Consider the following 12,204-nt stretch of genomic DNA (forward strand, 5'->3'; position numbering starts at 1 on the left):
TCTACCACAGTAATGAAATATATGCCACTGGGGCAAAATAACCCCCAGACGCTGGCTTGACAAGCTATTGTTGAGATCCTAAACCAGAAATGTTTTCCTGTGAGACCCTCAGTGGAATTTAAAATAGAGCTTTACTTAGCCCAGTTAGGAAATCAGACTAATGAATATAAAAGGAGGGCTGCCTTTGTCTTGTCCTCTAACTCTAAAATAAAACTGAAATGAGAAAGATGAACGGTTTTGAGGTGATACCGCACATACAGAAGTGCACATGTGTTTGATTCTCTCTATATTTATACGGGGATTAGTTTATTCCTTATAATCTCGGCTGTTATAGATTGATCCAAAGAATTCTCTCTCTCCCTCCGTTCTGATTCACTTTATTTTTAATATCAGTATATCTCGCTGTCTCCATCTGTCACTCTCTCTCTCCCTCTCTCTGTGATTTATATTTATCTCTCTGCCTATCTGTCCTCCATTTTTTCCTCCCTGTCATCCAGCCGTCATTTCAGTTGAAACGGCCTGATGTTTCTCCTCTCGTTTGCACTCTGCCTCTTAAACTCACTCCCTCCCCTCTGAGATCGAAGCACCATTCCTTAGTGGACGTCAGTACACGTAATTCTATTTATACCTTGTTGTATTATAACGTTCAAGGGAAAAGATGCTCGACATTCTTCCAGCTTCCATTGATGCCAGTAAAGCTCTTTTTGATTCGATTTGAGAGCGACAGAAGAAGGAGGCGATGCAGACAGAGGAGAGAGACGCTCACGAGTCACTTCTGACAAGGACTTGTAGACTCAGTGGTCCATGTCGGACAGAAGTGTCAACTCCAGTTGTACGTCCACGCATATCATTAGGACGACGTGTCATGTTGGAGTCCATCACTGTTTTCTTTTGAAAAGTGAACGTGCACACGTGAGCTCCTTCGCTGTTCTCAGACATAAAAAAGGCTCTTTAAGATTGTACACACACTGGGGACACTTACACACTGTGGCCTCATTTCCAATCTTCCTGCTATTATTGTTGTGAGGGTGGAGGGAGGGTTTGTGTTATGAATCTGTTGTGAGGCCAGAGGTTGCATCTCTCACACACACACACACACAGTTCAGTGTGTTACCGTCTGACAGTGTGTGAATTGTTTTTCCATCTTTAATAAGAAAACACTGAAATCAGAGCAGACTCTGATGTAACTGCTGAAGCTCAGCCAATGGGGAAGGATACACCAGCATAACTCAGGCAAACCGAGGCAGACATGATGGATGATGCCGTTCACTGGGTACTAGAATGAGGCCATAGCACCACCTGTTGGTCATGAGGAGCATTGCAAAAGAAAATCACTTCACCTCAGTTTGAACAATTTAGCAGAATGGTTATCACCTTACCTTTGATGTCTATGCTGTAAAATAAGTTTTGGATGTTTTTGATTATTTTACAGAACTTTATCACTTGTTTTCTCTAACGTATAATTTACAAAAGTATTGATACGTTTTTGTTGATTAACTGTCAGGTTTTGTGATGTATTAAGAGCATCTTATGTACAGTATTGTGTAGAGCTTTGGGCCCTGAATGTTAAGCGAGCATTTTTTTTATTTTTTATAATGCAATTTTTAGTTTTTATTTATCAATAAACTTTATACAAAGCAGAGTAAACAGAAATCAAAAAAGTGAAAAAACGTTTTCTCCATATTTCAATGTTTTTTATTGTTATTCCAGAAGTATAATATACTCAACACACATTTAAATTTACAATACACAACAACCCAAACCCTGTTCAAGCAATTAAACAGAATCTTATTAAAAAATGTTGAAATTTCATCTTGAAGCTCCGGCACTGTTATGATTTTTAACTAATCAAATTTGTTCTCTCTCTCTCTCTGTCAGATTCAATAAAATCCAGAACACAAAGAACACGATGAGGAAGGACGGCATCAGCTCGCTGACCTACAGAGTGGTTCAGGTCAAGAAGTTTCCTCTCTACACAAACATCTCCGTGGAGATCGGCAAGGCACCGCCTCGGCCTATCAAGGGCTAGAGAGAGATAGAGAGAGACGATGGGACGAGAGGAAGATGAGGGGGTGATGCAATTTAACTGGAGGGGAAAAGGTGGAAAAAGGAGAGATTAAATGAGGGAGGTGAAGAGAACACACACTGTATGTGGAAAGAAACTGGGGAGTTGGAGGGAAGCGTTGTCAGAAGCACATCTCACTCTCTTGATCTCTCCTCACCCTCTGTCTGTTTTTTGAGATTTCAGCTTGTCGTGTCTGTTTCCAGGACTCGGGCTCTTCCCGATGTGTTTTTTTTTTTTTCAAGCAGCCAGTGGCTTCACACCTCCTACATTTACCAATCAGTGACTTCAGATTAGTGGACCAAAGTATCGGTGGCAGACTGGAGGTTGGCATCAAACTCAATGTCTTTCTGTTCACAACCTTTGCAAACTGGAGGGCATCCAATGGCATATCTACAGAGGCTGCTGACAGGAGCTGTGGTTGGTTGATTAAAAGATGACACAGAAGTATCGTGACGCTTTGGAAAGTTTTCATGTCTTATTCTGGAAATGATGGACAGCATCCAGAGGGACTTCTTGGAATATATTGATTGAGGTGATATAAACCAATGATTGAAAAACAGGCCGTTAACATGGAAACTAAATCGGACCGAGAAATTGAAGGATACAAAATGTGCTGCCTGCTGGTTGGGAAATTTTAGGACAAATAAACCTGGCTAAGAATTCACTTCCTAAGCATTAACAGTGACGGTCAGAGGAGCGAGGATCGCCCCTGGAGGAAGCTGTAACATTAACATGACGTGACGACGTGCAGTGTTGGACAATGGAACTGCATCATGACGGTTTGCATATCAGAGGTATCGGCTGACGCTCACTGGACACATGACAATTTCATATTGACATTTTTCATCAGGGAGTGTCCTGTTTGGATCTAATAACTCACTCGAACCCTCCCCTATCAATTATTGAATGTGTATTGTGCCTGCATCTACAGCAGAAGACTCAGAACTGGAGCTGATACAACGTGTTCGTCATCGGCGACAGACACCAGAGAACTCTCTTTCTGTTCTCATTGGGTTTTTTTTATATATGAACTCAAACTTTGGAAACCGACTCTGACTTATTGGAGGTTTTGCAACAAAAGTGAAAATATTGACGATGCGGAAAGTTTTCACTTGGGTCTGAAGGCGACATGGTGGAACTACCATGGGAAGGCATTGTGAAATAAAATGAAGGAACAGGGCATAAATATATATATATTCTGACAGCTCAGTTAAGATCTTAACCCCTGTAGCAACATACTGGAGATATTTTCTGATTTATTTTGGTAATTTCCGCATTAAAAAATAAAGTTTTTGTCTCTTCAAGAAGGAATTCATGCGAGGAACATCAATAGTCCATATTCACACGGTGGCCATTTTTCTATGAAGCTCAAATGCTGTCATGAACAGAATAATGTCGATCCGCTGTGATCCAGGTTTATTAACACAGAGAATCTGACAAACTGTTTTTATTTCACTGCTTTCTAACTGATCAGCAACTGAAAAGTCAATAGAAAAACATCTACAGGGACATGGGACCATGTTTCAAGGTTAAACTACATAGTTGTTTGTTCATTAGCCATCATTAGACAACAGCTTATGTTAGCATCCAACCACTTCCTGGCTAACATCGCTGTAAAATGGACGGGAATCAAGCTCTAAGTGCTGAATCCTCCATCCAGTGTTAAAGTGCACGAAACAAACTTTGAAGTGTATGAACAATACATAGAAATATGTTCCAGTAAGCATAACGTGAAATTACTGACTTCTCCAGAATATTTCTGAGGTCGGTGAAAAGACACAAAGACAGTTAACCTTACTTCCTGTTAATTTTCCCACAGTCGTAAATAATTCTGGCCATGACGTGCTTCGATATTTCAGAATAGAAACGGCCTTCATGGCAAGGAAATAGTTGAATGTTAACGTTAGCTGTTGTCGGATATTGTCCCGTATCCCTCCAGTTTGAAAATCTGTCAGATTCTGTGTGTTTTATATGATTTATCAACCTGGATCACAGCAATACAACATGATTCTGTTGATGAATGCTTCGCACCCTGAGCATGACGTCACAGGTAAAAGTCCGCCGTGTGGATATGGTCTATATTTGTTTAAGTACAGCTTTAACTCGGTCGTGATGTACATTTTTCCTAAACATATTTGGGTTTTAATATCAGAAATGAGCTGTCAGGATATAGTCATGACTCATGTTCCACAGGAAAAATCATGGTGACTGTTGTAGCTTTTACACCGGCTCCACAGACACGAGATTAACTGAGATATAATCGACTTTTATTTTTTATTTTAGCCAGTGATGTAACCTGGAAGTCAGAATTTCTTTTAATTATTGCAAATCATTCGAACTCTATCGCTACTATTACTATGCCATTTTCTCTCTCTACTATATTTTTTCTTTTTATCGTGAAGAGAAAAAAGAGAATCATATCCGGACAGAGGAAATTATAAGGTCCTAGTCTTCCGCTGGTGGAAATTGTGAATTTTAAAGCAGTAATTATTATCGTTTTACCCGTTTGACTGACGTCTCTATTTCTACTTCAGATTTTATCGCCGTCAGTTCTTTATTTTTAATCCATTTCATCACGCTGTCAGATTACAGACGCGATGAGCTAAATGAATCAAACGTACACTTTTTCTACTGAAACGGTTTTCATTTTAATTCTGACAGATGAACAAACGAAACGGATTTCCTCCATCATCATATCGAAAGCCTTTGACTGTTTTATACTTTGACGCGTTGCTCTTATCCTTTTTGTTGTTTGTTTGTTTCTCCTCATCTCTACTGTTGACGCCTGAACACCAAACTGATGCCTTCGGAAATGACACAAAAAGGCATTGAAGGTCATTATTTTAGGGGTAATACTGTATCACTAAAGGACAATGTGTATAAATGTGCATTGTAAGACAGATGATACTGATTTGAACACATATTTGTTGCAGCTTAATACCTGTGAAAAAGACGCTTATGTGTAAGGTACGATTGGATCTGTCTTCAGCATTCACACATGGATCCACACTCTCTTCTCCTCTCTTTTCTCTGCATCGTCTCCTCTTTCATTGCGTTCTCTTTCTTCCTCTGCCAGTCCAGGCTCTGTGTGTCAACGGCACAGTGTTGTGCTTTGTGGTGAGTCCACTCCAGACTGTGCTGCGTCTCACAGGAGCTCTTCTTCCTCTTTTCAGTAGATATCGACAGGGCTCCTCTTTGTGTCTCTGAATCAGTGCCACTTACTGTATCTTCATTTGATCTATACTCTCTCTCTCTCTGTACTTATTCCCTTTTGTCTCTCCCCCTTTTATCATCGTCCTTTCCTCCACTTTCTTCCACTTTCTTCCACTCCTAATTCACCCTCTTTTCTGTCTTTTCATCCTTTTTTTGTCAGAGTGCAGTTTGCTCTCCTGGTGAGTTTCAGTGTCCTTGGTCGACAGACTACACATGGAGAGGTCAATGCAGTCCCTCCTCTTTGCTACTTACAGCTCACCCTGTGCAATATTCTTGTTTTATTCATCTCCTCATATCCTGCTTTAAATCATTGTTTGTGATGAGGTTTGGTTTTAATTTGGTTTCTAACCCGGTCGTAAGTTTTTTCTACTTTATGTCCAAATCGATTTCTTCACGTTTTTACCTCTTATTCACCTTTTAATTTGAAAACCGTATTATCAGCACACAACAGACAGTCACAGCTATGGCTTTGATTTTATTTTAAAGCGTTAATGTGGCACTACAGCAATTCAAGTTTTAATTCCATTTCCGAGTTTGATGACTTGATTGAAAAAACAAGAAAAAAGTCAAATCTATATTCGAGCAGCAGCTTGGACTGACGTGAAACTCACTCGAGTATTAGAAAATATTTGCTTCTTCATTTTCAAATTAAAAGCCAGTTTACAAAATCAGAATCAGTGGAGCGATTCTGCTCCAAAGATCAGTGACACATTTAAAAACAGACAGGTTCTAAAACACGTTGAAAACTAAGATATATGATAGATGATATTTGTGCTATGATAATAACGACGAGAAAATGTTTGTGAAGAAGAAACATCATCGTTTGCCTTAAAACTTAGTTATGTGCAGTGCTGATAGTTAAAACTACAAATTACACTATTCTGAAATCTGATTTTTGACACCTGTGGTTTCGATTAATTCACTTTTGGATTTTAGGTCAGTCGCGGGTGAATGAACCAACAATTGTGTAAATCGTGTTGAATCTTATATACTGGTGGCCATAACATACACCTTAAATTTCTAAAATAGAAAAATGTTTGTTGCTTCCCACCTCACAACACCCAAATACCCACTTCTTTCAGTCCTCCCACCTGATCACACAGACTGAGTTGTATAAAATGGGCGAAGTGTCCCGAGCTTCATCACAAGGTCAGTTAAACAAAGAGAGTACGAGCTGAGAAAGTGAAGGAGGTGGCGAGGCAGACGTGGCCACAGTGTGTATAAACAGTAACATGGATATTTAGATGTAAGCGACAGCGAAACCCGAGCGAAAATCATGTTTGAAACGTTTCCTGTTACTCGAGAATAAGAGGAACCACGAGGGGCGCTTGATGTTTCCTGATGGACGTTCGATTTTTAAAGCTGTTCCACTTGTCGAGCACGCCTCAGGTGTTCAAGTACTCGAAACGCTTCTTAAAATACTTCTTCTTTTTCTGCTGCAGAGAGCAGACGGAACTTTCAGGCCTTTGGGCGTTTTTAAAAATTTACTGTATCTCTAGCTATGGGTCTTTTTTGTACATTGAATGTTGAAAATGTTATATCTTATATAGAATGCATTATGTCATAACAAACCTACTTTTTCTATACAATCAATAAATCTGATGTTAAAGATTGTAGGATGGTGTTGTCTTTTTTAATGTGTGGGTGTTAATGGGCCTGCTTTTTTTTCTCAGGTTACACAGGAACGTCACCTGCAGACCAAGGTTACCCTGGAGCTGTAAGATCCGCAGTTTTTGGCAAACCATATTTCCTGTTGTCATGACAACCTTTATAAGCCTGTTACTGGTGTTCGTGTGTGGTCTGCACCGACTGTGAGCTAAAATGCTATATACCACCCTGAGGCGTACATCTGGCTTCTTTAGTTTTTGTTTTCTCCTCCATCTTGCAGTATCAACATATCTGTAAACATCTGTCTTTCTCTCTTTTATTTTCTTATTCTTTTCATATATTTGTTTATTGTTTATTTTTATTTTATGTTTTATTGTTTTCAAAACAGCAAATTGTTCCTGTAATTTAGAAATTATGGACTGAAGAGAAAACACAAAGTGAGCGGTAATTAATGGACATGACAAGGTGTTTTAATTTGAAATACTTTACAGGATGTAGGCATATTACCAACAGGACACATTACATGGTTAGGGGGGTCAGTTCCCTTGGTTTCAGGCGGTGGATTGAAACCTGCACTTAAAGGAAAGGGATATACACAGTAAATATGTCCATAGGCCTGTTAGCTTAGTTTAGTGTAAAGGTACAGTGGTGTTGATCTTCTCATCGAAGCAAGAAAGCAGATTTTGTGTATTTTCCTGAATGTCCAACTCTTCCTTTACCCATAAATGATCATGATGCTATGGTAGAACAGCTCCTATGTCTCATTCTTACACTTTTCTGACAAATTATCATTTAGAAGATGTTCATAATCCTAAAAGTGTGCACTTCATTCCAAGCCTTGCTTTAAAATAATGGTAATTTAAGGCTGAGGAACTCATCAGTCGTAAAGTTACACTTCATAGAGAAGCTCTTTTGGTGTCTTAGATATAAAAAACAGGCTTGAACACTGCACATAGACACATACGATTATTTTTGGTTTTCATTTAAATGTCCCTCTCGATTAAAATAATTGCAAAATCATTGTAGAACGACCGGCTGCGTACAAAACTATAAAATGACGATATATATACTTCATGCTACATTTCATCATCCACTGATTCTGAAGACAGTAAATGATCGTTTTAACCTGAAAATGGTAATAACAAGTACTAAAGCACTAAATTATGTTTTCTTTTCCTGCTCTACAGTTTACATGCACAAATAATAGTCCATTAAATGAAAACCCTGTTGTCTACGACTACTGTACAGTTATGTTAGGCTATAGCAAAGTCTCTTATACGCCTCTTACAACGTCTCAGGACACAGTCTCATCCATTGTGTTTCAGTTAGAACGGAAATGAAACTTGGAAATGTATAGAACAGTTCAAATTGTTTATTGCCTCACTGAGCCATTCACTCGTCTAAATTGCATCACAGCTGTGCATACGTTTTTGGTGCTGCATCAAGTCGTGACAGGTCAATTACAAATCCTATTCAAGTAATCTCATGGCATTTGTTATATGGCTGTAGTTTACCACAGTACGGCTGGGAATATACAAAACAAACATCATCTGGGTTTTTAAGGTTTGCCTTAAAAATTATAAAAACATATTGATCCACTGGAGTCAATCTTTTTGAAGTCTAAAGGCAGAAAACTGGAGTCAGTTTTATTTGTAGATCTTATCAGATTTATTTAAATCTTTAAACTTTTAAAATTTTCGGTAGAAGCTCCAAATGTTGCACAAGAGTTGCTGGTGTTTGAGATCCCTTATTCTTGCATTATTTTTACAACACTGTCCCATGTTGTCACCCCTGTTAATTAGTTGGTGGGTTAGTTTGTTTGTAAGCAAGATTACACAAAAAAATACTAAACGGAATAACACAAAACTTGGTGGAATGTGGTGTAAGTCAAGTGGTACCCGCCAACCTTCGGTGCGGATCTGGATGTGGGGGCAGAACCGGGATTTTATTATGTTATTTTATTTAACATAGTGAGATATGGCTTTTTGTCACTGATTTCCCAGGGAATAATTCAAGGATCTTGATTAAAAAAACTGGCAGTTTAAGGGGAGTGTTGTTGGGCCTTGGCGAAGGTTTTCTAGTATTTGAATGAAGACATTTATTCCTGTTTTCCTGCGTCTGGTGTCTAGTTTAGCAATATGAAATCAAATCTGTCCGTCTTTACATAACTGTGCCGTGGCAGCATGAGGCTGTCAGAGGCCAAGAGGTGAAACAACTTGCCGGTGGGCCCATATTGATGGAACCAGTACGCCTGTGGTTGCCCCGAGGTTTCGGTGGGCCAGTTCATTTTTGGTAACTAATTAAAATGCACAGAATAACAGCAACACAACAGGGTCACAACTTCAGATGATAATTCTGAACCTCCGGCCTCGAATTGCAGTCCTGTTTGTGCAGAAAGGATAAAGAAACACAAGGATCCACTCTTGTCCACCAAAGTGACAAATTCATGGGTTCTCGTCAGTGATATAAAAATGTTGGATGGATTATCCTTGACACGGCAGCTGAGCTTAAAGTCTTTGGTTGCTGTTCCCAAAGATTTCTGTGGCTGCCGATGATCCGTTAAGTCTGACATTTCAGATGACATTTTGTTTTAGCTGCGGAGAAGGGTTCAGCATCGTCTTAGACACGGCAGGTTTGCAGCTGATCGGCCCTCGAGGAATGTGTATTTTAAGAAGACAGCTGACTCTCTGCCGACAGGCCCGGATCAGTTGTGCTGGGCGGACGGTTGTTCAGGTGTGCAGTTTTTGAGGCGGGAACAGGTGGCGAGACGGTTTCCCTCCCAGTAGCCGGCGTCCTGGCCGTCATGACAGCGACACTTGGTGCAAGAGTCGACCCACACGGGCTCTCCTGCAGGAATCACCTGACCGCGGGAGGCGTCAGTGTAGCAGTTGGGACCTGGGGAGACGAGCAACAGCAAGGTAAGTGTGTTGGACTGCTTGAGTGGATGGTGTTGGGTGTAGTCTGCACCCACCTCTGCATGCAAAGGATAAACTGAAGATAGAATAAAAGATCTCAGGGTGGTGCCTGCTTAGTTCTGTTACATCTATGAGAAGCCGTCAGTGCTTTTTAACACAGTCTTTCTCAGGCTTACCATCCTTGCATTCAGGGCAGCATTTTCCAGGCTCGTAGACGGGGTTGACGCACGGTGGAGGGGCACAGTCTGCAACCAGACAGCGGGCGATGCCATCACTGTCACAAGTGCACTGCTCACATTCTGATGGCTGGGAGAAAACAAACTCAGTGAGACTCAGCATGCATCAGTTTTATAATCTCCTCAGGATGTAAATGAGAGTTAATCATTAGTGAGCTGACAGTTTGTTCCCCAGGCCCTCCTCATGCAATCTCGATAGGGGGCGCCATTTACCTCCAATTCCCTGCTCTATATACTCAAATTAGACCCAAATAGAAATCATGTGGTTTTTTCGAAGGAATTACGATCGTGTCCTCATTTATTTCTAACACAGATGTTTAGTAAAATTATAGATACGTATATATTTGAATGACAAGGAACAGTGGTTACAGTAGCTACATTTTTAGCTTAGTGAAAATATTTCTAACAAATTGTTATATATCTTTAAAACAAATATCTTAAAAACATTTTTATTTTACAGTGTTGGACTTGGCAACCTCCTTTGATTCTGTTCCCATTCACACACACTTACATTTGCACAGATATCATTAGGACCGTGCTGTTCAATGTTTAACGTGCAATCCTGTTACACTGTTCCGCTCACAATATTCTGTTTAAATTGTGCATATTCTGATTACATTGCATATTTATTCCTATTTAAAAATATTTATATATATTTCCTTGTGTTTGTGTTGCATGTTTACATATTTATTACTTTTTCTGTGTGTATTTTACACGCAACTTGCTGCTGCTTCCCCATTGTGGAACTAATGAGGATTATCTGATCTTATCTCATCTTATCTCATCTTATCTCATCTTATCTTATCTCATCTTTACATTGACTTCCATTCGACAGCTAAACCAAAACCTTATCCCCAATTTACACCATGGCTGATTCAGGCCTAATCCAACCTCAACCAAACCACAATTCACATGTGACTCTCAGAAATGTGAAATGTGACTTTCAACTTTGGTCCCCGTGAGGCCCCCACAAGGTCAGTGTTTATGCTGGAAAAGGCCTTTACAAAAACCAGTATATATATATATATATATATATATATATATATATATATGTATAATATAATCCTTTATTGGTCCCACAATGGGGGAATTTGCAGTATTACATCAGCAAGAGTCATAAAGACATCAGCAAGTAAAAAGTAACATGCAGTGCTTAAGTGTAAGGAATATAAAATATTATATAGAAATATAGAAATATATGAATGTAATTAAACCAGTATATCCAGTGTAGACTTTCTTAAGGCCCTTTAGTCACAGTGGTGTATTTAATGGGGATCGTGTGTCATCACTACCTGGAAGTTCTGTCCCAGCTCGTACACCACTGCTCGGTACTCGCAGCCGATCTTCTCGCACCTGGGGCAGCAGTCGGTGGGGTAGTGGCTGACATGGATGCACGCGGCCGGCAGAGAGGTGCACTCGGTGCGGGCGCACGCTGACCCCTCGGCGGTGCACTCGCACTGGGTGCAGTGGTCCGAGTCCAGAAAGTACCACTCTCCGACGTAGTAGATGCTGCCGTTGGCCTCGCAGGTGCTGTCCTGCTGCCCGGCGACGGAGAACCCAAACCCGGCCTGCGCGCACAGCAGCAGTGCCAACAGCCCCGCGCGTGTCCTGCGCGCCACGGAGAGACGCTCACTGGAACCCTGCGCCATGATTGATCTCACTTAGTCCAGAACACGGCAGAAGTTAACGATGGAGCGAAGTGAAACCTCCACAGAAGCTGGGATCAGTGGGTCAAGGTTTCTTCCATTGTTGGATGAAGCTCGGTCCGTGCGTCCTCCCTCCAGCAGCGCTCTGCCCGGGCTGCGCTCAGTGCTGCGCGGAGCCCGGAAGGGGGTGGAGGTCTGAGGGAGAAAGAGGGAGAGTTATAATCATGGTTCCTTCAGAGTTCACACAGCAGCAGGCTCAGCTCATGTCTGTCCCTCCCCGAGAGGTTAAAACCGCTAAACAGACTTTTACAGGAGCTCAGGTGTGACGGAAGTGGATTAAAACATAAATATCACCGTGCATTGCACATGTGTTCATATGAATATGACGCATTTTAAACATGAATACAACTATATTTATTTGAACACAACCTAAAACCGTAAATCGCTGTGTTAAAAAGATTTAAACTCGAGAGAAATTCGGTGATCTCGCGAGATCTCCGCCCCTAGCAACTGGGACGTTT

General features: G+C 40.7%; 2 protein-coding genes across 2 annotated transcripts in view; one reads left to right on the forward strand and one right to left on the reverse strand.

The window, feature by feature from the left end:
* b4galt2 (UDP-Gal:betaGlcNAc beta 1,4- galactosyltransferase, polypeptide 2) overlaps window positions 1-6,892 on the forward strand; it is a 123,256-nt gene extending 116,364 nt beyond the window's left edge. The window contains exon 8 of the mRNA XM_035171581.2: window positions 1,879-6,892. Within this exon, the coding sequence (XP_035027472.1) occupies window positions 1,879-2,029 (151 nt within the window). The 3' untranslated portion in view covers window positions 2,030-6,892. The remainder of the gene's footprint in view (window positions 1-1,878) is intronic.
* Window positions 6,893-8,243: 1,351 nt separating this feature from the next.
* Window positions 8,244-11,947, reverse strand: zgc:113531 (uncharacterized protein LOC541359 homolog). Its single transcript, XM_035171280.2, has 3 exons — window positions 11,330-11,947; window positions 9,978-10,107; window positions 8,244-9,781 (listed from the first exon to the last, which is right to left on the reverse strand). The coding sequence occupies exons 1-3, from the start codon at window positions 11,684-11,686 to the stop codon at window positions 9,591-9,593; spliced, it is 678 nt and encodes a 225-aa protein (XP_035027171.1). The 5' UTR covers window positions 11,687-11,947; the 3' UTR covers window positions 8,244-9,590.
* Between the last annotated feature and the right edge of the window lie 257 nt (window positions 11,948-12,204).

This window comes from Hippoglossus stenolepis, chromosome 11 (genome assembly GCF_022539355.2).
Source record: "Hippoglossus stenolepis isolate QCI-W04-F060 chromosome 11, HSTE1.2, whole genome shotgun sequence".
Lineage (NCBI taxonomy): Eukaryota > Metazoa > Chordata > Actinopteri > Pleuronectiformes > Pleuronectidae > Hippoglossus > Hippoglossus stenolepis.

What these genes read in the sequence shown, in the direction of transcription:
- zgc:113531 (XM_035171280.2), bottom strand. Translation starts at nt 11,686, where the DNA reads ATGGCGCAGGGTTCCAGTGAGCGTCTCTCCGTGGCGCGCAGGACACGC. An exon ending in AGCTGGGACAGAACTTCCAG is followed by an intron (nt 10,108 to 11,329) that starts GTAGTGATGACA and finishes GTTTTCTCCCAG; the next exon opens with CCATCAGAATGTGAGCAGTG. An exon ending in CTGCCCTGAATGCAAGGATG is followed by an intron (nt 9,782 to 9,977) that starts GTAAGCCTGAGA and finishes TCGTCTCCCCAG; the next exon opens with GTCCCAACTGCTACACTGAC.